The 27,733-nt window shown below is 38.7% G+C and overlaps 1 protein-coding gene across 18 annotated transcripts in view; it reads right to left on the reverse strand.

Annotated features, from left to right (window-relative positions):
- Positions 1-3,591: 3,591 nt before the first annotated feature.
- The window catches only part of SNTG1 (syntrophin gamma 1), a 526,846-nt gene continuing 502,704 nt past the window's right edge, over positions 3,592-27,733 (reverse strand). For 14 of the 18 annotated variants that reach the window (XM_073331218.1, XM_073331217.1, XM_073331225.1 and 11 more), the window contains 2 exons: positions 24,232-24,342; positions 3,592-4,792 (listed from right to left, as the gene is read on the reverse strand). In XM_073331218.1, the coding sequence (XP_073187319.1) occupies positions 4,634-4,792; positions 24,232-24,342 (270 nt within the window). In that variant the 3' untranslated portion in view covers positions 3,592-4,633. Of the gene's footprint in view, positions 4,793-7,608; positions 7,696-11,307; positions 11,345-24,231; positions 24,343-27,733 lie in introns of those variants that run through there. The other 4 variants (XM_073331234.1, XM_073331232.1, XM_073331226.1 and 1 more) reach the window with 3 other exon arrangements.

Below are 27,733 nucleotides of genomic sequence, written 5' to 3' on the forward strand. Positions count from 1 at the left end.
TTGGCTTCACTGCTATTGTTATTCAAGCTAGCTTTGATCCAGCTAGATCTAGCTAGATCAAAGCCAGCTCGGGCATGGCTACTCATGCCGCCATTATACCATCTGATTGCAAGGCAGACATACCCTTAGTTAAGGGAGCTGACACTTTTGTTCCAATCACAGTGAAGCCAAAGGGATTTTGACATTTACTTCATTGGGAGCAGAATCAGGCATTAAGACCCCAATCCTGCAAAGGCTTACTCATATGTTTAACTTTATGCACTGTGAGAAGTCCTACTGAAGTCAAGTTAAGCATGTGTAAGTCAGGGCCTAATTTGGTGAGAAAGTGTTTTGGTGTCTAACTCTAAATGCTATAGATACAGTATATTATAATTTTAAGGAATGAGGCTCACCGTATTCCTAAGAATTCTGGTTTGAGTAGTCCAAACTGAAAGCTAGGAGCTGGGTTTTCAAAGTGCTGAGTGCCCATAGTTGGGGCCCTATTTTCAAAAGATCTCAGTCAGCTGAGTACTAAATTCTTTCAAAAATCTGGTCCTAGATTTGTAAATAGATTTAGGAAAGTGAAACATATAATTTCTTCACTGGTCAAATACAGAACATTGTATCATCAGAATCTACAATACTTTTATAACAGAATTACATCTATATTATACCCATGAAACATACCAGCCTATGGTTAACTCTGTGAAGTTCAGGTCAATATAAAATTTTCCATCATGACTCAAATCAAGTATTTTAACCTACAATTAACAGTTGTATATCTTATAAGATAGACAAGGTACATTTTGTGTAAAGAAATATTTTGATCCAACTAATTCCAGGCTCAATGCCAGAGATAGTACAACACACATATTATTCCAAGAGTTTGTTTTTTTGTTTGTTTTGGTAACAGAAAGGTTGGTATCAATTGTAACACAGCCTTTTCCCAGAAAATGATAGTTTCATTACTTGTATACAGTTTTTATAGTTGCTTGGATGCACAGAATTATAAACTTTTTAATGCATCCAATTGTTTGACTGTAATATTTCCTGTGTTAATACTACTATACATACATTTTGGGGTTGAACACATGTCCATGAAGTGATTAAAATGGGAGACTCATAAATGTATCCAAGAGAAGTTAATGGCCCTTAAACATTTTTATAACGCATTTCACATTTCTCATGACTTTTATAGGCTGTGTAATATATACTTTGAAATTTGCCTCCCTTGGTCCCAATGTTGACTTTCCAATTACCAGTTACCCCTCTCTAGGATGAACAACCTGACAGGCATATCCATCGCTGAATAAATTGGGAAAAGATTTATTTCTGTGACACTAGTATGTAATGGTGGGGTAATACATGCCAGTCCCAGGACACAAGAAAGACGAGGATATCTCTGTCATTGGACCAACTTCTCCCAATAAAAGATATTACCCCATTCACCTTGTGTCATTAGTATGCAAGCATTCTTGTATTTGTATACCAAGACAGAAATGCAGTCAGTGCTAATGTTATGACTTCAGCTTTTTGAAATAAAAAATACTGATGAATCCCATAAGTCCATTTAGATCTTCCAAACCAAGGAAAAATTCTGCTTTCCAATTTTCACTGCAGCATCTTTTAAATATTCTATACTTGTTACATGTGCAAAACTCCCTCTGGTGATAATGGCAGTTCTATATACAGATTATGTAACAAATCTCCAGTGTAGCTTGGAAGGGGGGATTTTGCCTCAAACATTTCACTGATCCTCTTCAGCACTATGTAGAATGTGTTTGATTTCAAATCACATTCTGTCATATGAAACTCTTCAAATCTTAGTGCTTTCACATGGAATGCTATCCGTTATGTTTCATATATGGTACTATATTCAGAGTTTTATATGAATTTAAAGAAAACCTCGTAAATTGAGTTGAGCCAAAGTCTGCTCTCAATTCCAGTAGTAGAATCCTGTGTATAATGTGTACTGGTGTAAACTGAGGACAGACTTTAGCTCTATATATGTTGATTGGTTTTTAGTTCTGGTACCACTAGCAATCTATTTATCTAGGTATTTATTTACACCACTACTGCAATAGCTGAGAGCCATAATAATGATTTTTAAAAGGGGGGGGGGCAGTAAAACTATTCTTAAAACAAAACTTGTCTCCTGTTTTTAAAATTTTCATTGTTGCATTATAATGTTTCCACTTGATGCTTTCTTGACAGGAAAAGAAGCCCAATTACTATGCTTAACCCCTGAGATGGTGACAGTTTCAGATTCAAAACATCTGGAGTTCATGTTATCTAAGGGCCAAATCCTGGGTCCCACTGAAGTTCATAAGAATTGTTCATAGGTTTCAACAAGGACAGAATTTGTTCTTCAATGTATTGAGAATATATACACACACAATAGTTATTAAAAAATCATTTTTTGCCAACAAGTAGCTGAGATACCACAGTATGGTAGTTAGTATGAGAAATAACCATGCTAACTAGGTAAAATGTGCTGGCAGTTTTTTTAATGGGGCAATCAACGTAACTGTACTTAATGTTCTGTGAGTCAGGCCCTACTGTGAGTATAATGGGCAGACTTTCAAAAAGGTGGGCTCCCTCTTATGTGGGTAAAGCCAAGTGTTGGTGATAAAAATCACACACACATAGAGAAACAAGCAATCAGGTATGTCCCAAAAATTCATTTTGAATTGTGCCCCTTCTGAAAAAAAAAAGTTCCTCTAAATGTATGTATGAAGATAAAATAATATACATTACCTGGAACACTGATGGATTTAACCTGTCTGGCACATAAGGCAGAGCTTTAAAAAGTGTGTCCATAACTCTCACCTGATATGTACATTTCTAGCTGATAGAACGCATGGAGGAGTTAGACCGATCCTGCAATTTATGACACATAGATGGATCCCAGCAAATGTGCAAGGGTCTGCCCATACATTCTAAATGGAAGGACTGGGACCTAAATGTAGAATTGTTACTTTACATTCATACTCAAGTATTCAAGTTTTTTGTTTTTAAACGGCTGAATCCTTTTCCAAACTTGGGAACTTTTCTTTTCCTCCCCCTAACTGCCACCCCAACATAGTCCAGAAATAACAAAAAACAACAGAATAATGATTAGTATTTAAAACATTGTACATAAGCTACAGCTGCAGCAGGCTATATATATATATATATATATATATATATATTTTTTTTTGCAATAAAATTTGTGTGTGTTACTGTAGGTGTATAAATATTTGATTCTTTTGCGTTATGGGGTCATGTTTTTTAAAAAAAGACCCTCAATTTACTAGGTTTCAGCTACATCACACTCGTATTCCCAACATTTGATCATATTCAGAGATATATCTGCTAGTTCAAAATTAAAGTCATTTCCAAAAAATGGGTATTCAAGTAATGTATCTTTGGATGCGTGGAGAGTAGTTCCAAATTTACTCTTTGAGTTTTACATTCATCATGAAGTGAGGCTCTTCGAATAATATATATAATATGTAGTCCTGGATTACGTCATATTTTAAATATAGAAAGCTATTGTGTATTATGTCAATTATTCTAGCTTTGCAGTTTATTTAATTTGTTCCTATCTTAAACTAAATAAATACATAAATAGAAAGGAATAATGCCATTTAATTGATAAGAATTCAAGGTGTGGAATCATATTTCTAGTGTTACTGCTAGTGCCTGTTTTATTAAGAGCCTGAGTGGAACAGAGTTCTTGCCTCCTTGCTTATGATATGAAATCAACATTACATACTGAAACAATCCGCTAGATGTATATCTGAAACAAAATTCAATACTTAGGTTTTGTGTACAAATACCGTTAGCTGACAAGACCTCCTTCCCTTTAAAACAGGAGAATGAACAAAGCAACTGTTGTACCAGATCTATCTCTAACTTGTACTTAATTTATAATTGAAATCAAAATCATATCCCACCTATTTTGACTTGAAGAGGGTCCTGTGTCTGTAAAAGTTTCTCCATTATATTTGTCTTTATGTGCTCGACCAATATGGCTATAACTTTATCATTACTATTAGAACAGAATGACAACAAAATAAACAACAATAGCAGGTTTCCAAATAGGAAAACAGTATGAATTTACAAGAGTGTTTAAAGTGCTTTCTTCTTTGCGGAGATACTTACACAAATGCCCTTTCATGCTTATGTCCTTGTTGTCACAAACAATATGCCTCTTGCTTGCTGTTGTGTCATTTATACTATTATGATATTGCCCTACGTTCATACTCAGAGCTATGTATGTTGTCATATAAAAACATCTGAAAACAAGTAAATGACAATTCTAGTTGTGTGTTATTACAGACAGCTGAAAATTTTATTTAATACTTAAGTGCTTCACTGTATCATTTTTCCCCTTTTGCCTCCAGTGTTGCTTAAAGCACTATGTAAGTACAAACAGATCATACTAAAAGCATATCCATCCTATTCCAGGGTTTCAGCTAGGATTATTTACTGGAGTTGCAGAACAGAGATGAATGTATGATCCCATGTGACCATTTTTCTGCTGAAACTGAGGCATGGCTTGCCTTTTGGATTGGTTTCCATGTTCGCAGGTCCCCAAAGGTCTAAATTTGATTAATATTTATACATTGTTATGTTCTGTTGGTAAGTGGCAGTGCCGAAATGCAAGATGTCAAGTAGTATACTTTAATTTGCCAGTACCAGAAGTCGTGGCAACAGCAGATGTGGCAGCTTGACTGCCTACATACAATGGGTCCAAACAAGCCACTTTGGCAGCGAAGAATGAGTGGATGCAGTGAAGGACTGCAAACAGATTGGAAAATTCCAACTCCTGAAAGTGAAAGCAAAGAGATTAAATATAAGAAACAAAACAATACATCACAAAGGCACCCCCGTTACTGAGCTTACATAAGTGGTCTTAATTGTATGACAGAAGGTTACTAACATGGCTGGCTTTCTTTTTCATGGTGGAAAGTTGAACACTGAACTTGCTCCATGCATAAAGAATTGTGCATTGTGGCAAATATGGTTGAATTTCTGAGTTGAATACATTCAAAATTCCCACTGAAATGTAAAAGTCCATCTAGTTCAGTGTAAATTAAAGGAGAAAAAGAGAACACTTTGATGGCTTCTTCTTTTTTCCACATTGCCAAGCAATATATAGGGTCCGTTTACAGACTGTTTATTTGATCACTCTGGACGGTATTTCTAGGGTGTCTAGAATAGATTTTTTTTAAGAATGCTGAGAATATTGTAGAGTCAACAAAAATTGCCAGATCCCCCCAAAGTGACTGTATCTCTCATATTTTTAAGACTGTCATTTTCTCCTGTCCATGACGTTGAGGGATAGATAACTTATCTAGATAATTTTGCCTTGTGTAATTCAATGAAACATTTACAACCTTGTGCCAAATGCTGAAACAGCCTGAAAGTAGAAACCCCGGCTCGGGGGATTGTGCAGTGATGTAATAAATGGGTGGGTCTTCATTAATCTCTGTTAAAATCTGAGCAGATAAAATCTGGCCATGCTCAGAAGTGAATTTTTAATTGCTCCAGAGTTCTTTCTCAACTCCCCAAATCACTAATTCTCAACTAAAATGACTAAGTTTATGCCAAGTTTCACACATCTGCCATCTGTGCTTTATTTTTTAAAAAAAATCTGTTTAGAGTGTTTTTTTGTTTTTAAACATTGGGAGAAGTGAATTGTCACCACTCTGCCAGGGATTTTACTCCAATTTTCCAACAAAAAATTATTTTCAGATGGAAGCCAAGAATGGAAATTCAGAAAGCTTTGAGCATGAGAAAACAGGGTGTTGTCATAGAAGCTGCTTTGCAACATGAACCAACACTCACTATAATAAAGTAAAAAGAAAAGGAGTACTTGTGGCACCTTAGAGACTAACCAATTTATTTGAGCATGAGCTTTCGTGCTGTAGCTCACGAAAGCTCATGCTCAAATAAATTGGTTAGTCTCTAAGGTGCCACAAGTACTCCTTTTCTTTTTGCGAATACAGACTAACACGGCTGTTACTCTGAAACCTATAATAAAGTAGTGTTCCATTTCCTTTTCTACCCCTACTTCTGCAAGTACAATTAAATTATACCTAAAACTCAAGAGCAGAAACCAATACTACACTGGAACACTGAAATATTTATTATATTGATACTAGGTATTATGAGTACAAAGCATATAGTTTTCCCTGTTTTTTTTCTCAACAGACTAAGATTTAATTTAATTTAATATGTAATTATTATTATAGTCTGAGAATTATAGTCTGAGAATTATTATATTATAGTCTGAGAATTTTTCAAGTCAATTCAGTAATCTTACTAGCTGAATGTTCCTATATGCTTCATAATTATCATTACTGGACATTACATTTTCAGTGCATTAGCATAAATATTATCAGTTAGCACATGTGTTTCGGTAATTGTAACCCTGAAAAGATTCATTGTTCATGGGCCTCAAACAGGTACCTGTGAGGTTCATTAAGACCTTGTAAAGATTCTGCTGTTATTATTATTCATAAATATTACATTAAAAGAAAGTTATTTAGGTTACAAAGTAAAGCACTTAAAAGTTAGGAAATGCCAGATTTATGGTTGTTTGTGTAACCTTAATTCTATCCCCTTGTATATCCACCCTGTACACTAAATTAGGCAGGGATTCTGTGGAAAAAATAGTATGTGATCATGTAATAAAGGAATGTATCATAATGCATATGAGAGGTTTAACTAAAGATTCCAACCAACGTTCAGGAAGTCCCAGTTCTTTCTGTTTTCACACCATTTGCCAGCAAATCAGAGTTTCCAAACTCCATGCAGCAAATGAGAGCAGTCAAACAACCTTGTTAAATTTTCTGATATATAATAACTTAAGAAAATGTGAAGACAACAATGCTTTAAAGCAGCGTCATATGAGTTGTGGAATATCCCTCCCCCCCAAAATAGTTAATGATCGAGGTGTGGACAGACTCAGTTCTTCTCGAGAAACTCAGCTTTTCTTTCATCTCTATTCTTTAAAAACAAAATCTTGAATTGCTATGGTTGTGAAGAAAGCCTTCTAAATATTATCTGAGATCAACAGGTGCAAAGATGTCTACTTGAGTTTGCAAAGAGCCTGAAGCTATAGCTTTGAGGTATAAACTGCATCATTCATATCAATGGGTACTAACTCAGATATAAAGAACAATAGTTTAAAAGGTAAACATTGTTAACTGTTTCACTGATCATCAAAGCATGTAAGAAAGGAGAGAAAGTATCATGTTATGATGGTCTACAACAGCATTTTCCAAAGTGCTAAGCAGGAATGAATAGACAGGATCAGGGTGCAAAAGACATATAAGTTATGTTGATGCCACAGAACTAAACGATTTGTGTCAAAGTTCTTGTATATTTGTAATAATAATAATAATAATAATTAATGGCAGTGAGACAGCCTTGGATTCAATCATTTGCTTAGAGGAAAGGGGGACAACTGATAATCTTGGTTTGTGCATCATTAAAAACTGATTCAGATTTATGTGCAGGCATTTTAAAAAGCATTAATTGAATTTAAGTGCTGCTGAGAATTATACTACATTACACTGTAATTTTGCTCATGGATGGATAGCAGGAAGGATGTCATGGGGCACACAAAGAGCTTACCTGAATTCATGTATCCCAAAATAAATAGAAGACCCAGAGGGATTTCTGTCAGCAGATCACCACCCAGGGATCAACAGAAGATGGTCCCTGATCACCAATCAGGGAGAAAATGATTTTTATCAGGGCCAATCTTACTTATAGTCTTTCCTGCCACCATCAACAACATGAATGATACTTTTCACCTGCATAAACACTGTCAATGTGCAATAAAAATTAGTTTGAACACACAAACTTTTTCATTATTTGTGAACTAGGGAAAACACTGATTTATTCTTGGTTTTGCCAGTTCTACTTCTAAATTGTACTGTTCGCGTCTTTCCCAAACTGTTAACTCTAAGGGCATGTCTACACTTGCCATTTAAAGCGAAAAAAGTCCCTTTTTTGTGCAAAAGCCATGGGAGCATCTACACTTGCCAATGACTTTTTGCAGTGAAACTCAGAAATTTCACCGCAAAAAGAAAACCACCTCCACGAAAGGCGTACAGCTCTTACAGGTGATGCTTTTGTGGTGATGTGCAAGTGAAGACACGTTCTTCCTGTTTAAACAGACTTTTAGCCTCTGGAGGCTATCCCATGGTGCCTAGGTGACCACTCTGGCCAGAAGCTCTGTTGCCAGGTAAACAGACATCCACCCATCCCCCTGTAAAGCCCCGGGAACTTTGAAACTCCCCTTCCTGTTTTCTTGACAAGTGCTCACTTATCTGGCCAGGTGACAATGCCTGCCCCAGGGAGCAAAAGATCCTCTGCTTGGAGCAATGCTGAGCTACTGGAGCTTGTCAGTGTTTGGGGAGAGGAGGTTGGGCAGGGACCCAGGATGCCCCATGATCACACACACCCCTTTCCCCTACCCGTCAAACTGGAGAGAGCTGCACTGGGGGATAGCTGCCCTAGAGTGCTCCTCTCCTCGGTGAAAGTGCTGCTAACGTAAACACTCTCTGACGCCTAAGGAATTCAGCGAGCACACAAACTAGTGCTTTACTTTCACTAGTTCCCTCTCACCTGTGAAACTTACAGCCCAAAAACTCTGCAAGTGTAGACATACCCTAAGAATCAGTGACTAATTGCCAGGTAAGTGCATTTGCAACTTTACTTGAAAGATCACTAGATACTTATATTGATCACATAGACTAACCTTGATGAGTATTGCCCTAAGAATGCCCAATAGGATATAATAATTACTATCCCTTTAAATAAAATGTAACTAGATCTGAGTTACTCTATTGACTAATTTTAATCTGTTACTAATTCACAGATCACAACATATGAAAGCTAATAGCAGTTACCTTGCATTACTGTGGAGAGGAAGGCAGAATTACTGGACAGAATACAATAAAACACTAACACTTGCTTTCAAAAAAACTAAATATGTGGAAAGGCTAGGACTTGAGGCTTGTTCTTACTTAAAAAGATATTTTGTGGTAATCCAGGAAAAGCTTTTTAGATTATAAAAGGGATTGGTAAAAGTGACAGGTAATTTTTTCCCAATGAGGAAGCGTTCACCCAATAGTAAAAGGGAGACTAAAATGAGAAAACTACAGAACCTGGGCTGAACTGTTGAACAAGAATAATGTGGAAAAATCTACAGGGAAGGCAACTAAAGCACAGTTCAAGAGCCACCTACTGGTACTCTGGTTTCTGGGGAGGGAGAGAATTGGGGAGTATAGTAAAGAACTGGAAGGTGATTTTGAAAGCAATGAAAAATGTTCAATTATAGAGGGGACCAGATGGATTTTTCTCATTTCTTACACTTCTTTTCATGTAAGGCGCTGCTGTGATTTTAGAAATACACCTCAGAACAAGTTACAATACAGAATCCTGCATAATGCACTCAAAAGATATAAGTGGTTCTACAATGGTTGATAGTAATCTATTAAAACATTTATATATTTAATAAAAATCGAGTTAGAAAACACAACATATATGTAAATAGATAATCTAATTAGAAATGTTTTGTGAATAAAGTCTGTATAGCTCAGTCACCAAAAGCATAAGAATGCTAATTTTTTTTTTAAAAGATCCAAGTATCTTTAATAATGTACCATTTTATGCTTTCAGAAGCAAGTCCCCTATACATAGCTTTGAGGTATAAACTGCACCATTCATATCAATGAGTACTAACTCAGATATAAAGAACAATAGTTTAGAAGGTAAACATTGTTAATGGTTTCTCTGCTTATCACAACATATAAGAAAGGAGAGAAAGTATCGTGTTATGACGATCTACCACAGCATTTGTAGAGACACAAAGAGAAAATGAATGGATGAAGACCTAAAGGGTTTTCAAAACAACACAAGTGACTTAGGAGCACAACTCCCATTGACTTTCTATGGGACTTGTGCCCATAATTCAATTAAGGGCCAATGAAAACTCCACATCTAAACCACTGAAGGAAAAAGAAAAACGTATATGATGAACATATCAACATGCAGCTACCTGGCAGTGATTTCCTAGTTAGGGTTGCATTCTAAAATGTGCTTAAAAGGGGACAAAATTCTTGTGTTTCTTTAAAAGAAGGTCGCCACTTGGTGTGAAATGTCATACGGGGTTAGTTTTTATGTCCTACGTAGTGTTTGTTTGGTTTCTCTTAATAACATATGAATAAGAAGTCTTTGAATTTGGACTCTGGATGAATTTGTTGCTTGACAGTTTTACTTTTCATTGATAACTAAAAGCTCTTTAAAAGTTTGTCTATCTACACAAAACTTGGTAAAGATGTGGATTTTGAACAGATCTAGTACAATGGGTAGTTTTTGTTTGTTTAAAGGTTAGGGTCATCTTTATCTATTGTTCACATTATAATTGAAGATTTATGCATTATGCACACAAACCTGATTGATCGGTGCTGAAGGCACACAAATGTGACTAGTGAGAGGCACAGATTCATGCAAGCTTCACTGATGGAAACAGGAACACATAAAAGCTTCTCCATCAGGAGCTACATTTTTCTGACTGATCCTATCCTATAAGAGAGAAGGGTTGATATGCAGCTGCTGCCAGATAAAAGTCACCCAACAGTACTTGTCCATCCACAATTACACACCTTACTGTTACCACAACTACTGCTCAACACAGACTGAGCACCTCAACCTTAACTTTGCCCTCCTATGGATGCCAGCCTTCTGTCTATCCCTCTACTAAATGACCTTCTCCCAACACAACCAAATACTACACCAAACATCCATCAGTTCTATGGAAGGGGAAAATCTAATTTGGTAACAAGGTGTGTGCAAAAGAGTGAAAGCAGAGCAGAAATTAAGTTTGTTGTGCAAGTTCTGTGTACAGTAATTGGGATAACTCTCAGAGTAAATATACACTGACAGGACCAAGTAAAAGAGAAGACAACACGTCTCAAGTGTGTAAATGTATATTTGTGGACTCAAGCATCTGAGTATGAATGACATGGGCAATAAACATCTTCTCTTCTTTCAAACACAGAGAAAGAGGACTTGTGTAGGTTGATTTGTTGTTTTCTAAAATCTGATTTCAGTCTCTATAAAAACTGGCATTATATAAAGAGAATGACACCACAGATTTAAAAATATGGTCCATGTGATGAGGTTAACAGTGCTGGTCATATAATGTATACAGCTACTTTAGTACTTTGAGCTAGGAATCTAGCCATCAGAATTTGAGTTATTAGGCTGTACAAATCCCAAATCTATACAATTACAACCCATTTAGAATTGGTTATTCCTCACCTGAAGATTGCTTTGAAAATCACAGAAAAATTCAAGGCTGTCATTCAGTGAGAGTTATAATTTGGAGGACACAGAAGATGGTTGAGATAGGGGAAAGAAAAGCAGAGATAGGGTATGAAGAAAAGGTGAGTGCATCACAAAAATATCTGAAATACTATATACAAGCAAAGTATTCACACTTGAACAGCAGCACCTCATTTCACCTGTTTTATTTTAGGTTATTTTTGGTAGATGACTTAAAGAACACTTTAAATGAATCTCTATTTCTCCCATTGGAACTGTTCCACTTTGTATAAAATACTTCAAGAAACATCAGAGCAGGGACTTGAACTTGAGTCTCCTGTGTCCCAGGGGAGTGCCATTACCACCCATAGAGTCTCTCTTAATCCTTCTGGCCCAATGATTATTCAATTATTTTATGAAAAATGAAATATACTCAAAAGGAGACATGAGAGAGTATAGCCTCTGGTGGTGGTTAGAGCACCTATGTGGGAGTGGGGAGATGTGGATTCAAATTCCTGCTCCAGATTGGAAATTCAAATCTGGGTCTTCCACATCCCAGCTGAGTGCCCTAACTGGACTAAAAGTTATTGGGTCGGACCACCTCTTTACTCCAGCGTGATTTTTTTTCCCCAGGACCAAACTGAATAAACTATTGATCTGAAAAATTCACCAAGCTCTTGTCTCTAACTTGTGTCAGCAGATAATAGCTCTAAGATTTTGTTTTGATGGCTTGGATCACCTGAGCTCACTGCACATTGGCTATCTGCCTGAAGCCGTGATACATAATATCCCATCTCCCAGCCTCTACAATGAGCACCTCCTATACTGGAAGGACAAGAAGAATAGATTCCAGCTGAAGATACTGCCATGCTAGAAAGATTCTCTGACGATATCTTGGAGCAGCTTGAAATCACCCTCTATGGCATGCTCCAGGACCTCTGGTTAGTGAAAATTTTGATAATACATTGTGATCAGAAGTGGGTTGAGCTGGATATCATTCAAAAGCCCTTTTCTCCCACAAACACAATGGTACCAAACATGGCAAACTAGAACAATTGTGCACATATATATTCAAGAAAATGTTTTTTATGCTTTATTTTAATACAGGAATGTCAAACGTGCAGCCCTTGCGAAGTTAAATTGTGGCCCTTGCCTGATACTACTTGTGGCACCTTAGAGACTAACCAATTTATCTGAGCATAAGCTTTCGTGAGCTACAGCTCACTTCATCGGATGCATACTGTGGAAAGTGTAGAAGATCTTTTTATACACACAAAGCATGAAACAATACCTCCTCCCACCCCACTCTCCAGCTGGTAATAGCTTATCTAAAGTGATCACTCTCCTTACAATGTGTATGATAATCAAGGTGGGCCATTTCCAGCACAAATCCAGGTTCCCCCCCCCAACACCTTCCCCCCCAAAAAAACCACTCTCCTGTTGGTAATAGCTTATCTAAAGTGATCACTCTCCTTACAATGTGTATGATAATCAAGGTGGGCCATTTCCAGCACAAATCCAGGGTTTAACAAGAACGTCTGAAGGGGGGGAGGGGTAGGAAAAAACAAGGGGAAATAGGTTACCTTGGATAATGACTTAGCCACTCCCAGTCTCTATTCAAGCCTAAGTTAATTGTATCCAATTTGCAAATGAATTCCAATTCAGCAGTCTCTCGCTGGAGTCTGGTTTTGAAGTTTTTTTGTTGTAATATCGCAACTTTCATGTCTGTAATCGCGTGACCAGAGAGATTGAAGTGCTTTCCGACTGGTTTATGAATGTTATAATTCTTGACATCTGATTTGTGTCCATTTATTCTTTTATGTAGAGACTGTCCAGTTTGACCAATGTACATGGCAGAGGGGCATTGCTGGCACATGATGGCATATATCACATTGGTGGATGTGCAGGTGAACGAGCCTCTGATAGTGTGGCTGATGTTATTAGGCCCTGTGGTGGTGTCCCCTGAATAGATATGTGGGCACAGGACAGGCCTAACAAAGAAAATAACAGAACGCCACTAACCGTCACCTTCAGCCCCCAACTAAAACCCCTCCAACGCATTATTAAGGATCTACAACCTATCCTGAAGGATGACCCAACACCCTCACAAATCTTGGGAGACAGGCCTGTCCTTGCCTACAGACACCCCCCCCCCCAACCTAAAGCAAATACTCACCAGCAACCACATACCATACAACAGAACCACTAACCCAGGAATCTATCCTTGCAACAAAGCCCGTTGCCAACTGTGTCCACAGTTGAATAGAGCTTGAATAGAGACTGGGAGTGGCTAAGTCATTATCCAAGGTAACCTATTTCCCCTTGTTTTTTCCTACCCCTCCCCCCCTTCAGACATTCTTGTTAAACCCTGGATTTGTGCTGGAAATGGCCCACCTTGATTATCATACACATTGTAAGGAGAGTGATCACTTTAGATAAGCTATTACCAACAGGAGAGTGGGTTTGTGTGTGTGTGTGTGGGGGGGGGGGGGGGGTGGAGAAAACCTGGATTTGTGCTGGAAATGGCCCAACTTGATTATCATACACATTGTAAGGAGAGTGATCACTTTAGATAAGCTATTACCAGCAGGAGAGTGGGGTGGGGGGATAGAAAACCTTTTGTAGTGGTAAACACCCATTTTTTCATGCTTTGTGTGTATAAAAAGATCTTCTATACTTTCCACAGTACGCATCCGATGAAGTGAGCTGTAGGTCACGAAAGCTTATGCTCAAATAAATTGGTTAGTCTCTAAGGTGCCACAAGTACTCCTTTTCTTTTTGCGAATACAGACTAACATGGCTGTTACTCTGAAACCTGATACTACTTGTTAGAGGAAGAGGAGCAGGTTGACCCAGAGGCGGATTGAGTAGATGGAATCCTTTATTGTGATACTTGTTCCCCTGGACCCAATTGCTCAGTAAGCACTGAATTGATTACAATACACTTTTTTTGTTTAGATTAGTATGCACACACTTAAATTTGTTACAATACCCCAAAACACTTATTAAGTAATAGAAATACCCACTGTTAGTAAACCCTATTTATTACTTATAGCATTACACATTACTTTTACCTCGAAGATACATTTCTTTGCAACAATTTGTTGCCATAAATCTCCCTCATCAGCAATTCTCAGGGGAGGGAGGGAGGGCCTGTGAACAGTTCTCAGGGGAGGGTGGGGAAAGGGCCCTAAGCCAGGGCTTGTTTATGTAGCTGGGAAAGGGAGGAAGGGGACGATAACATTCCTTTTACCTTCTTTTACACAAAGAGCATTTTACACAAGAGCAGTGGGGGAGGTTTAGGTTGGATATTAGGAAAAACTTTTTCACTAGGAGGGTGGTGAAACACTGGAATGCGTTACCTAGGGAGGTGGTAGAATCTCCTTCCTTAGAAGTTTTTAAGGTCAGGCTTGACAAAGCCCTGGCTGGGATGATTTAATTGGGGATTGGTCCTGCTTTGAGCAAGGGATTGGACAAGATGACCTCCTGAGGTCCCTTCCAACCCTGATATTCTATGATTCTATGATTCCTGAAGTCTCCTTTTCAGCTGCATCCTTATCCATCTTTATAAGCAACAGAGAAGGGAAGAATCTATCAACTTATATTTTAGACAAGGAAATACTGAAGAATTTGTAAATTATGTATTAGACAAAGTAATACTAAAGAATCTGTAACTTATGTATTAGACACAAAAATATTGCCTACATATGCCTTTGTCCCCTAATAGCATGTCAGCACATTAGCAGCTTATTGTTGCACTTAACCCTAACATATCCCAACACTACCGAGTTATCAATTAGTGCTCAGAACATGCTGCCTGATTAATTTTTTCCATGTTACAGGTTACTATAAATGGAAGGAGTACTTTAAGTTGATTTGCCATCATTGGCAAAAAGGAAGTGGTTCAGTAGTACTGGTTATCAGCTTTGTTTATGATGCCAATAGTGTTGTAGTGAGGCACTTGTTAACATGTCAGCATACAGCAAAAAATTACTGGAATCTATCTGCAATCAGTAAGCACATAGTTACATAACATACATTACATAACATAATACATTACAATCCCAAAGTAATTTAGAACAAAATCCTTGGTTTTACTTTGAATTTGATGATTTTTTAGGCATCAATGGGGAGATGAACAGCACTGACTAGTAGCCAAATTTTTGGAGAATACCACTGTGGAGGATCTGGTTAAATACTATGCTCAATGGCACCTTACATGCTATAAGAAGTGCACCCATAAACTCATCTGGCAAGGTTGGAGAGGAATTATGTCAAGCACCAGTAAAAAGTTGAAGATTCCAGGACAAGTGTCAGCTGTGGGCATGTTTCACCTTATACTAGGTCCCATGGCATGTGTTTCAAGAGGAATACCTGCTTCTTCCACCAGAAGCGCAATGGCATCAATTAATCACAGTTTCAAGACAGGTGAGAAACTGTAGGAAGCAGTCGCTCTTAATGAGAATGTTGCAAGAAATGTAAAATTAAGTGCGCGTATTGACCCAAAAGATGCCCACACATATGACACTGCATATCACATCAAGTGCTATATCAAGACTGTGTTAAATGCTTTGCATGAAAAGGTAAAAGGAACAGAAACGAATACTGATTTTACTACTGCAAACTGTGTGACTCAGCTGGATTCACAGCGCTAATGGATGGGAAAGCAGTGGCATTGGTTGATATAGAGGCTAAGTACAGAGAAATAGCTTCTTTGAATGGAATTGAAGAGGAACAAAATGTGAGGGATCATGGACCTCAAACCCAGGCCGGGCTCAGACCACAGCTGCCTTCGAGCAGTTCACCTGAACTAGTGCAATAGGGGGCCAGTGAAGCTCTAGCTTGCAAAGGCTCCCTGGCCCCAAAGCTCCTGACTGGCAGGGAAAGTCCAGCTCCACCAATTCGCTGGGATACTCTACTTAAACCAGAAAGAGGCTCAGGAAGTTGCCCAGGCAATGAATCCTTGGCTGGCTGTTACTACAGACCCTGCCTGACTCCTGAGCCATGCCTGTTCTTGGTTCCTGTCCTCCTTATTCCAGACCCCAATCTGTTCCTTGTTTCTACTTTCCTGCCTCACTCCAAGCCCCTGCTCCTACGCTGTACCACTGACTCTGGCTTTGACCTTCAGCTTGGCACTTGACTCTGACCCCAGCCCTAACCCTGACTCTGGTTCCAGGCACCTGACTCTAACTATTAGGCTTGACTGCCCATGCTCCGGTCGCTACAGAAAGGCTCTTAAAGCACTTATTGAAGATGAACTGTGGGATAGAGACATACATTTTAGCAATCCTATTTGCAGAAATCAATCATAGCACATATCCTTAAAAACTGAAAAAGATATATCACCATCAAAAGCAGAACATGCTGATGTCAACAGTAGTATGAAGACTGTTTGCAGCTGTTACATTTTTATGGAAAAGCATTTTGTCCTGCAGTATATGGGCGTTTCAGGGTTCCATAGCTAATGCCAAACCTGAAAAGGACCTGTACTTCTTCTCTAAGTGGTGTACTGGTGATTGCAGTGACCTCAGCACAGGCAAGTATGATGGAAAGGAAGGGGAGCACAAGGATCCCATGTTATCACAAAGCCTCATATATGAGTGCTTGAGTGAAAGGCAGGTTTCCAACACATACACGACAAATGTGCACTGTATGTGGAATTTCTTTCTCTCTGAGTGGCTGTTAGCTTAACAATTCATTCCAAAACCTGAAGCAAATTCCTCATGCAGCTGATGCACAGCATTGGCTTCTCCATTGACTATGATGACAAAGTACTCTGCCTAGAGACTGAAATTACAAAAAAGGTTCTTCACTACGTGGCACTGCATGAAGGGTTGTACATTCCCCCAGACCTTGTCAATGGTATACCTTGTCATTTTGTGCTGCTGCTAACTTAGATATCGTAGAAGATACAGCAGATGGCAAAGGTACCCCTCATGCTACTGTTATGGTCAGCTATCAGGAGCATCCTAAAGGGGACCAGTCCGATCCTCAAGTGCTGTCTGGACCAGCAAGGAACTATTCCTTGAAGAAGCTTCCTGACTTCAAGACTCACTTACTTTCCCACAAAGGTCTGAAAATTCTGAAGCCAAGAAATCCAGTTTTCAATGAAGCAGCAGTCAAATAGACTATAGTAGATCTTTCTACATTCACTAGCCTTGACCTCAGCTGGTTATTGTGCAAAAGTGTGATATAGACCAGCTGCAAGAAAGGCCTTGAGCATGGCTTCAGCTGAAGAGAGGCATGACATATCTGAAAATGATGTAGACACCCAGGACATAGAATAACCATTTCAGGAGATCTGTCGGGACTGCTAATTGGGATTTGAACCTCACAGCACTGGAAGGTTTTAAGAAATACTTTTTTGCTTTAGATGTAACCAGCTATTCTGCAATGATTGCCTGGTAATTCACTGGCATAAGAAGTGTAGAAAAGTCTGTAGAAAGGAAATATTGGAGGAATTTCAGAAAGGATATTGGGTTGTTAAAAGGTTACCAGTTCCATTCTGTGCACTTGGTTTTGACAAAGTCCTAGAACCTAAAAAAAGATAAATGAAAATTGCTGGGGTTTTGGTGGGCACAACACAATATCCAAATCCTCTCTCTCTGTTATTTCTTACAACCCCAGAACTCAAATATTTTAAAACAAACAATTGTTTGTTTCTTAAACAATTTTCATATGATAGTTCCACGTTTGTCATGTTTGGTACCATTGTGTTCATGGAGAAAGAGCTTTTGAATGATACCCAACTTGATCCATTTCTGACAAAATAGTATTATCAAAATTTCTGCCAAGGACCTGGGGGGAGCAGTGAGTCCCCATTGCCATGCCACAGAGGGTGACACCACTGGAATTATTATTTGTAGATTTTTGCAAATCAAATGACACCTCTCTTTTCTTTCTATCTATAACTTGCTCATGGAATTAGATTTTACTATATTATGCTCTCAGTATTACTAATATTACTTGCCCCTACCATCTGAGCAGCTGTGTTCCCCATTCCAGACTTATAGTTTTGTTGCCAGAGTCAGGATGGTCCCCCAGTTCTTCCCTTCCTATTGACTTCCCATCCCCCTGAAGATTTGTCTATAAATGGGCCTTCCATTGTTTTGCTTCCATAATGCTAAATTTACATTGGAGACAGGTAGATAGCTACCTTCACTCCTGTCTGGAAGAAAACCTGTTTCTCTCTTTGTTTGGTCACAGACTTTAAAGCATAATATCAATGACTAGGCATGATTCCTCATATAGTGATATTACATAATATTTCACAATGATATTAATCACCAGTGCATCACCAACGTTCATAAAATACCTTATTTGAGACACTTTTATAACACAGTAATATCGTATACAACCAGTTACTTATTCTTCAATTGCTTATTCTTTGGTGTTCAGGCTCCCTATTCTCTCCCAAGGTATCTGGACCCTAATTATCGCAGTCCCTTCTTTCTAGGGCCACCTTTATGAGGACTTATAAGGAGTACAAACAAAAAATAACAGTAGCAAAACAAAGATAGCACGACAACGAAGAGTCTCATCATACAGACCTGTGGGCATAGCTGCAGCTGGACCCCTCCCTGCTACCTCCTAGACAGCCCTTTATGTTTCCACTGCTCCCGCTAATAGATCAGAAGTAATTGGCTGCATAGGTGCTGACTCTGTGGGTACTCCAAGGCTGGAGCACTCACAGGGAAAAATTGGTGGGTGCTCTGCACCCACCGGCAGCTCCCGCCCCAGCTCGCCTCTGCCTCTGCCTCCGCTCCGTCTCTGCCTCTGCCTCCTCCCCTGAGCTTGCTGCGTCTCCACTTTTTCCCCTGGCTTCCAGTGCTTGCGCCGCGAGACAGCTGTTTCATACGGCAAACGCTCGGAGGGAGGGGGGAGGAAGGGGAACACGGCGCGCTTGGGGAAGAGGCGGGGCCGGGGCGGGGATTTGAGGAAGGAGTACAATAGGGGCAGGGAGGGATGGAGTTGGGGCTGGGATTTTGGGGAAGGTGTTCGAATGGGGGCAGGGCAGGGCAGGGGCGAGAGAGGGCAGGGGTGGAGTCGGGGCAGGGCTGGGGGGAGGCTCAGCACCCACAGGTGCCAGGAAAAGTTGGCACCTATGACTGGCTGTGGCATTAAACCATTAGGGTCAGGCCTAGGTAGTGGTCTTTTCCCTGTCACAGAGTTTTATAACAGGGATGTTGAAAAAGAGGGCCAAACTCGTCACTGGCAAGTTTGGATGCAACTCTTTCCACCATGTACACCATTAGTAATTTGGGCCATTGAGGTGTTCTTACTTGCACATCTACAATATTGGTGTTAAAACAAAACAAAGGAAAAATAAAATTTCCAAGTTATATTACTCAGTCTCTGTTTTACAAACTATGCAGAAGAAGTGGCATTAATTGTAGATTATCTCCTCTGCTAACTATACTCACAAGTATAATATAATTGTAAAAATCTAGGCTTGGATAATAGTGGCAACAAAGGCAAATGACAGAATACAAACAAAAACCCCAAGATAGTCTATAGTATAGTATAGTATAGCTTTTTTTTATCCCCACCAGTATGGCAGGCATTTCAATGGGTATATTCCCCATCTGAATGTTGAATGATGTGAAGTTTTGTACTAACATTATAAATTTGTGCTTTTACTTTACAGTGCACAAATGTAAGGTACATATTATTTACTCAGTATGTGTTAAAAGTAAACCTCTGAATCATATAGGTCCAAAATCTATTCTAATTTACAAACTGTGCAATCCCATTTAATTCTATCAGGGCACACAGAGTGGTAGTTTATGAAATCTTTATGTTTCTTTGCTTACTAACCTCAAATGGAAATGATGTGTGGTGAGGAAAGAATCTCATAATGTCAGTGTCTCAGTTTGGAGGGCAAATGGTACTGTGTTTTTTGGACATACCTCTAATAAAACAGAGTCTCATATTATTTTAAATACTTTGTTTTTGTCATAAAACAATATCAGAATTGTCTCCATTGTATTAGTTCATCATTTCTTTACAGAACTGAATTAAACTGAGAAATGCAGTGCCTTTTGAGGTTACTGCAGCCCGGCGACTGCATTAACACCCCGGAAGCTCTTGCAATGGAGAAGAGGGACACTAAGGAGCCACCCAGGCATGCACACCCACAAATTTGTAATTTAGAGGGAGGAGTAAGCTCTGCCCTTGTTTCTCTTCCTCATTTCATCTCCTGATTCTCAGGGAATGGAGAAAGTAAAGAGAATCCTGTGCTTCATAATTTCTCAAGCTGACAGCTCTATTTTGTAGCTCTTATTCAGGAAAATCCTGTTTGGCTGCTTGGATCTGTGCAGTCTCTCCAGCTGAGTGACAGCTGGGAAATAGCCACTAGGAATCAGAGCCCCTGGAGGGTATCTGTGATTAATGTTGCCCTTGAGTGATTTTCTCATCAGGAGAAACTTAGGCTTTGCCTTGCAGCCCATCAAGGGCAGGTGGTTTCTTCTAGGCAAGGCTCCATGAACACTCCAGTATTTGCCCTATTAATGGATTGATTAGTCAGAGTAAAATTGCTAAGGACTATCAAGAAACAAACTATCAAGAAACAACTAACAAACTGGCCCAGAAAAAGCTACAGTACAGAGACACTAAATAAAAGTAAGCCATATTTGCATATTTGTGCAGAGTAATGTAAATGTTAAAATGTACGTTAAATGATTTTTCCAGGTGAAAAGAAATACCTCTGCTAAAGCTGTAACTAAATCTATAGCACACGGTGATGTGCATGACGTCAGAGCATGCTATTTTGCATTTTGTTAAGTCAGGCATGAAATACACTATAAAAAACACAGTCTAGCAGCACTATAAAAATATTAGGTATCAGTGTCACTGAAGGGCTTTCCATTATCATGCGGGAATATAAACTCCGGGATGATTCAGTTAAAAAAAAAAAGGCTAACTTTGATGAATGGGTGCTGTTCTACATCTTCTGGCAGCAAATTGTTTTTGTAGCTTTTTCTAACACTAAAAGTGATAGTGCTACATAGTCCACCAAAATATTGGAGAATTGCTGGACACATCAGGCTATACTGCAAAAATTTAAAGTGCAAGGTTATTTATTCTTTAATATAAACTTCATGCTATGATCTGTGTTATGCTTTGATCATTAGGAGAAAATAAATACAATAAAACTAGCAGACATGTTCTTCCATTTTGCTGCATTGAGAATGTGCAGACATGATAAAGTGAAAACATTATGAAGCAACAAGGGATTTAATAACATATAATGATGATGATAATAAATTATGGCTGGATTCTGTCACCCTCATTCAAATGAGTAACATCTTACACTGTGAGAAGTCCCACTATTTCAGTGGAACTTATTACAGAGAAACGCACCGTTCAGTGTAAACTCCACTTGGAGTTTCCCAGCTCCTGGAACTATGGACTGAACCTCTAGGTTTCCTACTCAATGAAAAACACAATAATGGCTACCAGAGCTCTCTAATATCCCAGTATGCTTAGAGTCAGGGGTTAGGGAAGAATGGACTAGAAACTCCTGCTGAAGCCAATAGCGAGACTTCTGCATTGCACAATATGGACAAGCAGTTTGCTGGGCCAATGATGAGCCGGAGTGGCTCAGAACCTCAGTGGGAGGGGACAGCCTGACTAGTTTTTTGCTTCATCTTTGTGTTTGGGAGCTGAGTGAGGCAGAACAGCCCAGGGAGTCTCTGATTAACTGCCTTTCCCCACAAAGGGAGTCGTTGAACTGCTGAGCATGGGTCAGGCAGTTCCAGCCCTTCAGAGACCAACATCCAGAGTGGCAGAGATCCAACCCACCACTGGCTACCAAGAGCCAGCTGAGACCTTCACAGACACCAGAACAGGGAGACAGGAGAGGACCTTTTGTGTCCTGTGCACAGTGATGAGTTGTCTTGGGTGGAGGCACCACACACACACAAAAAAAGCCAGGACTCACTTGAGGACAAGGAAGAAAGCACTCCAAGTAGCAAGCAGCAGGGAGAATGTTTGAGCCACAAACATTGGCTTGAGTCACTTGGAGGAGAAGCTATATCAATATGTGTAAGAATGGCAGAATCTAGCTTTTGGGAATACTTAGCACTCATGTAGCATTTTTGTGAGGCCATCACAAAGGTAGGTAAGCATTATGGGCCAGTTTTTAAAGGTATTTAGGCACCACTGATTTCAGGGGGATTTAGTTGCCTTTAAAAAGCTGGCCCTATGATCTTAATGTAGGCATACAGAAATATTCAGTGCCCAACTGTGGTATTCCTTCAAAATGCACATTTTGTAATAAATATTTTGTTAAATTTTATCCATAACATGGTTATTTTTAGTTCATCTGAAAGCAAGAACCATCTTTGCATTCCTAGAAATTCCTGAAGAAATACTGCATCATTAATTTAAGTAGTTATAAAAGAAGAGCCTATGGTACTAGAACAGCAGTAAGAGACAGATAAGAACAAAAAGTGAGTGGTTAATTTTGCACTGTAGCTACTTAGAAGTATGATAAAAGTTCCTAATTATTTGCTGAAAGGAAAAATATCATATGGCATTGGGTTGGTGGGCTGTGCTTTCCTATTAGCTAAGAGAACAAATTCTACCTATTACTACATTATTTGAAGGAAATAATAATTAGGAAAATGTCTCCCTTTAAAATACATTAAAACCCTAATGTACTCAGGGACAAATTCTGACACCCTTTACTGTTGATGATTTCACTGGGAGCTTTCACGGACCAACTGAGGACAAGATTTGGTATTGAACAGATAGGTGTAACTCATAGTATCAATAATCATGTAATATACACATTACTAAAAGAAAGAAAAGTGTAGGGAAAAAGATTAGATTTTTACTGTGACTACTGTACCTCAAGGTTTTTTTCTTGAATTTCACAACTAACCCAAACAGTGTCTTTTTCCTAACATAATTTATCATGTCATAATTCTTTGATACAGTAATTTAAATGTGTTTTGTTTCCTTTCAGATCTCATATTATTATTCAGAGTACTGTTCTTATTTAAACTCATTTTGCCAATTCACCTCCAGCAAAGCAGGATGAAACTCCATTGGCTTTAGTGGTGCCGCACTGCAGCATCGTGTCTGCCTGGAGAAGTTTAATTCTGTGCTGTTTGGATACAATTAGATAGACATTAGGTTTGGAGATTCTCATTCAAATCACAGTGAGGTTTCAGATTCAAAGGCAATTCTAACTAATAGAATTCTTGTGAGATCAGCTCATCCTACAAGGGTTAGACTATTTGGGATGGTAGAAATCTTGTGTTATCATTTATTCTCACAAGGCATTCACCAACCTATGCAGAAGTCTCACAGGTATTACTATTTCTATGCATTTTCTTTGAATCAAAACCAGAACTGGAAAGCAAACATCTCTGAATTTTGAATCTGACATGGAACCAGAACTGTAATGACAAGCTTTTATATGGCGATTAGAAGCTACCCTATATCTTTCACTCCTGAGAAAGTTCACATGTACTTTGGTCCACATGTACTTTGGAACATAATACACATTATTGCTGCTGCTCATGGAGAGAAGCATGAAGATACGGTAACGTGGAGAACACACCAGTTCAAGATGACGAGACATGCGTCTTGGCTTTCTCTCTTTCTGTGATAAAAAAGTAAGCTGACTATCATGCACAAAACATACATATTGATTTAATTTAAATAAAAGATTAAAACCCCCTCTTTTAACATACTAAAATTCCTAACTAATCAATTGCACTGTGCACCTATTCACACACCTCTGCTTAGTATCTACTGTGTTTTCAACTTATTTCACATACCACATTAATCTGAACATCCTCTCAGCATCAGTAAATTAGACTGAACTTAATTCTCTCATTCCCTGGTTGTTCTGTTGTCAACCAGTTTTAATATACTTCTGGCTTTATAACACAATGTTTTTTTTTTTACCTTTGCTTCAATCTGCTTAGTATCTGGATTTTGAAACAAAAATTTAATTTTGCTCTTGCCATCATCTGAAGACCCTTTAAGCTGGGAAAACTTGTACCTCCAAAGCACAGCCTAAAGGAAACAAAACATACACAGAAAAGTCAACACAGTTAATGTACAGAAGTGTATTAGAAACAGAGGATCTTCTTCCTAGGTAGTTTTTTAACCTGCCTATGGTACATAATTAAACCAATGTAGTGCCATCTAGCCTGAAGTCCCTTTGATTATGTGGATGTATTATACTTTGGCAGTGTCTGATTCAGATCAGTCAGACTGCATTTGTGAAATGTTCTTTGAAACCCCTTTAGCTTTATTCAACCCTAGTTAATGAAGAAAGGGTCACTTAATTCACTGTGATGTCAAAAAATAAAAGCCTTTTCCCTTGAGGATAAGTCAGACTCCATCTCTTAAGTGCTAACTTGTCATGGAATTACTTTATTTTATTTTGTTTTGTTTTGTTTATTGATTTACTTATTTCCATAGAAGAAGGTATCCAGTCGTGTATGTGAGTCTGTATTTATATGAACTACAAAATAAAGCATGTATTTTTAAAAGTAAAAATAAACAAAACAATAGAGATAAAAATGACACTGTACAGTTTAGCACTTACTCACGGAAAGTGATTGTCTTTGGTCCAAATGAGCACTTAATGCACATGCTTCAGTTTAAGCACGTAAGTAGTTAAGAGTCAATGTGTTTGATAATTGCTGAACATTAACCATGTGTTGAAGTACCTTGCTGAACTGGGACCAAAATGCTCAGCCCCTTACAGGATTGAACCTTTAATGTGTTAGCAGATCCAAATATTAAAAGATGACAATATATGACAAAGTTTCCCACTCCACTATAAATTTTGTAATAAGGTTATCAACTAAACAGAAAAGCAGTAAATATTCAATGTTACAGATACATAGAAATGTATCTTCTTGGTATGATGCAGTACCTTCCTGAAGAATATACAGGAATATTGTTCCTAAAGTCTGTTGCATTTCAGTAACTAGTAATGTTACAGAGCATCACACCCATCAGCCTGAAATCAATATTCAGCCTACAGTCAATTTCACATTTCATGTGTAAGTAAGATGGACAAGAATGTGTCTTAGTGAAATGTAAATGATGAGCAGAACTATTACGGAACATTACGGAACAATCACTGTGCATCTTGTACATATGACTTCACACTACTACTGGCTGCTATTGGCTGAATTCTTTCTCATTGCTGCACTAAAAAATCTGCATATCTACCAAATTTGTTTACATTCACAGTAGTGTCTGCATCAGATTCATCTTCCTTTTTTCCCTCTGCTTTTGCCTTCATTAGCACTGTACTGTTTCCATCAGAATCTCAAACTGAATAATTTTCTTAAACAGAATGCCTCTATGCTGTAGGGAGAAATACAGAAAAGTGGTGAAAATTTTATCTCAATATTCATTTAGATCCTTATTGTTTGCTGCCAATTGCTACAGAAATAAATGTTAACCTTTTGATAGCTCAGAATTTTGTAAACTTTTTTTTTCCTTTTTGCGCGGGCCTTACTTCCCCTAACAATAGTATACATATCTAATGAGCAACAGCCAGCATGAAGCACAGACTTCTGGATAAATAGGTAAGCACTTTAATTTCAAATTGACTTTACATTGCTAAGCAAAAATTTTACCTTGCAATTGTTAAAAATAATATTTTTAACTTTAAAAATTGGGTGAAATTGGTGTTAATGAAAGTGAAGGATCAATAGCATTGTGGTATTCAGAAGCTTCCCAACACAGCTCTGTCAATTTGCCTCGCTCTCTACCTGCATCACTCCTACTAGTCCAGTCCTTGCACTTATCTGAACAGAGAATGCAGGTCATACCAAATCATACCCTAATTCAGAAAAGTACTTAAACACACACTTGATTTAAGCATGTGGGTGGTCATACTTCAAGTCAGGCATCTGCTTATGTACTTTTCTGTACTAGGGTCCATAGCAATGAAGGGACAAAAGACTTCTAGTAGCCGGAATGTTCTCACAGCACATTAAGCCATGGGGCCCTTGGGCTAGCTGGATAGAGAAAGTGAGTTCCCCCTTTTAACTGCAGGGATGGGGCTTGTCCAGCAGGCTGCTAGGAAGGGGGTCATTGCCCCCTTTAAGGCCTCTGCCCACCCAGAGAGGATTGCTGGATTCCAGGTAAAGAGACAGAAAGCCGTACAGCTAGAATAGGTTGCAGGGGCCGGGGACAGGGACACTGTCCCTTTCCTCCCCAGCTGACCAGATACAGGGTGGGATTATACCCAGGACAGTTCCAGGAAAGCCCTATTTAACCCAGACCAGACTAGCAGCACCCACCCTCACACCCACCAGCATAGTAAAATTACCAGCTTTTGTCATTATACACCACAGACATGACACTCGTTGCCCCTTTTCTTGGGGCTTTGGGAAGGAATTTTCCCTCTCTGCCACATTGGTCGAGGCGAGGTTGGCATCTTGCCTTCCCTAGAGTGAGTTATGGACCTGGTGGGGTATGGATGGGGGAAGGGAGTTAGGCTACAATGATGCAACACATTATGTAAGTTTGTGGCAGATGTCTAGTGCAGGTACTCTGTATGCAATGGATATAGTGATCAGATAAAATTAATTGGTAAAGAATTTAAATGAGGCATCCTTTAAAGGGGAGGAGAAAGGGGGTTCAGGGCTCCTATACTTGGTATGGGATGAAGTCCACCCCACGTTTTCTAGTTCCCCTTAACCCTTATACAAGAAGGGATGGTGGGGTCTCAGCAGCAGGAGATATGGAACTAGGACTGGAAAGGGGAAAGGCTGACAGCCGCTCCCCTGGAATATGGAAGTATATATGGAATCACCTGTATTGTACAAATTTATCTGCAGGGTACTTCCACATATTTAAGAATAAAGTTTCAGCCCATTTAAAACCACATCCAGTGCCTTCTGTCTTCTGGCATAGCCGAACAATGTGGTCAGAATGAGATTTCACTTGTTCTTCTATCAGGATTTTTAATATAATTCCTAGAACTGAAAGTTCAAAAAACCCATTGAATAGAGGCAACCATATCTTACTCATCCTGTGTAGTAAGGGATAGAATCTTCACAAATATTGCAAAAAAGGATTCACGAACACAAAGCAATCAATTTGCTTTTGATGGCTGTTCTCACATTTTATTCATTTTTCACAGACATTCACATGAAGCAAGTTATGTTTGCAAAATGTTTGTGAAAATGTGAACATTCATCTGGCTATATATTGGTACATAAATACTTGTACAAATTCTAAACGAGGATTCACATCAAAAGTGTGCCCCATGATCATCTTGAAAGCTTTTTTGTATTTAGAAAGTTTCAGAGTAGCAGCCATGTTAGTCTGTATTCGCAAAAAAAAAAGGAGTACTTGTGGCACCTTAGAGACTAACCAATTTATTTGAGCATAAGCTTTCGTGAGCTACAGCTCACTTCATCGGATGCATTCA

The sequence above is a fragment of the Lepidochelys kempii genome, chromosome 2, assembly GCF_965140265.1.
Source record: "Lepidochelys kempii isolate rLepKem1 chromosome 2, rLepKem1.hap2, whole genome shotgun sequence".
NCBI classification, from domain to species: domain Eukaryota; kingdom Metazoa; phylum Chordata; order Testudines; family Cheloniidae; genus Lepidochelys; species Lepidochelys kempii.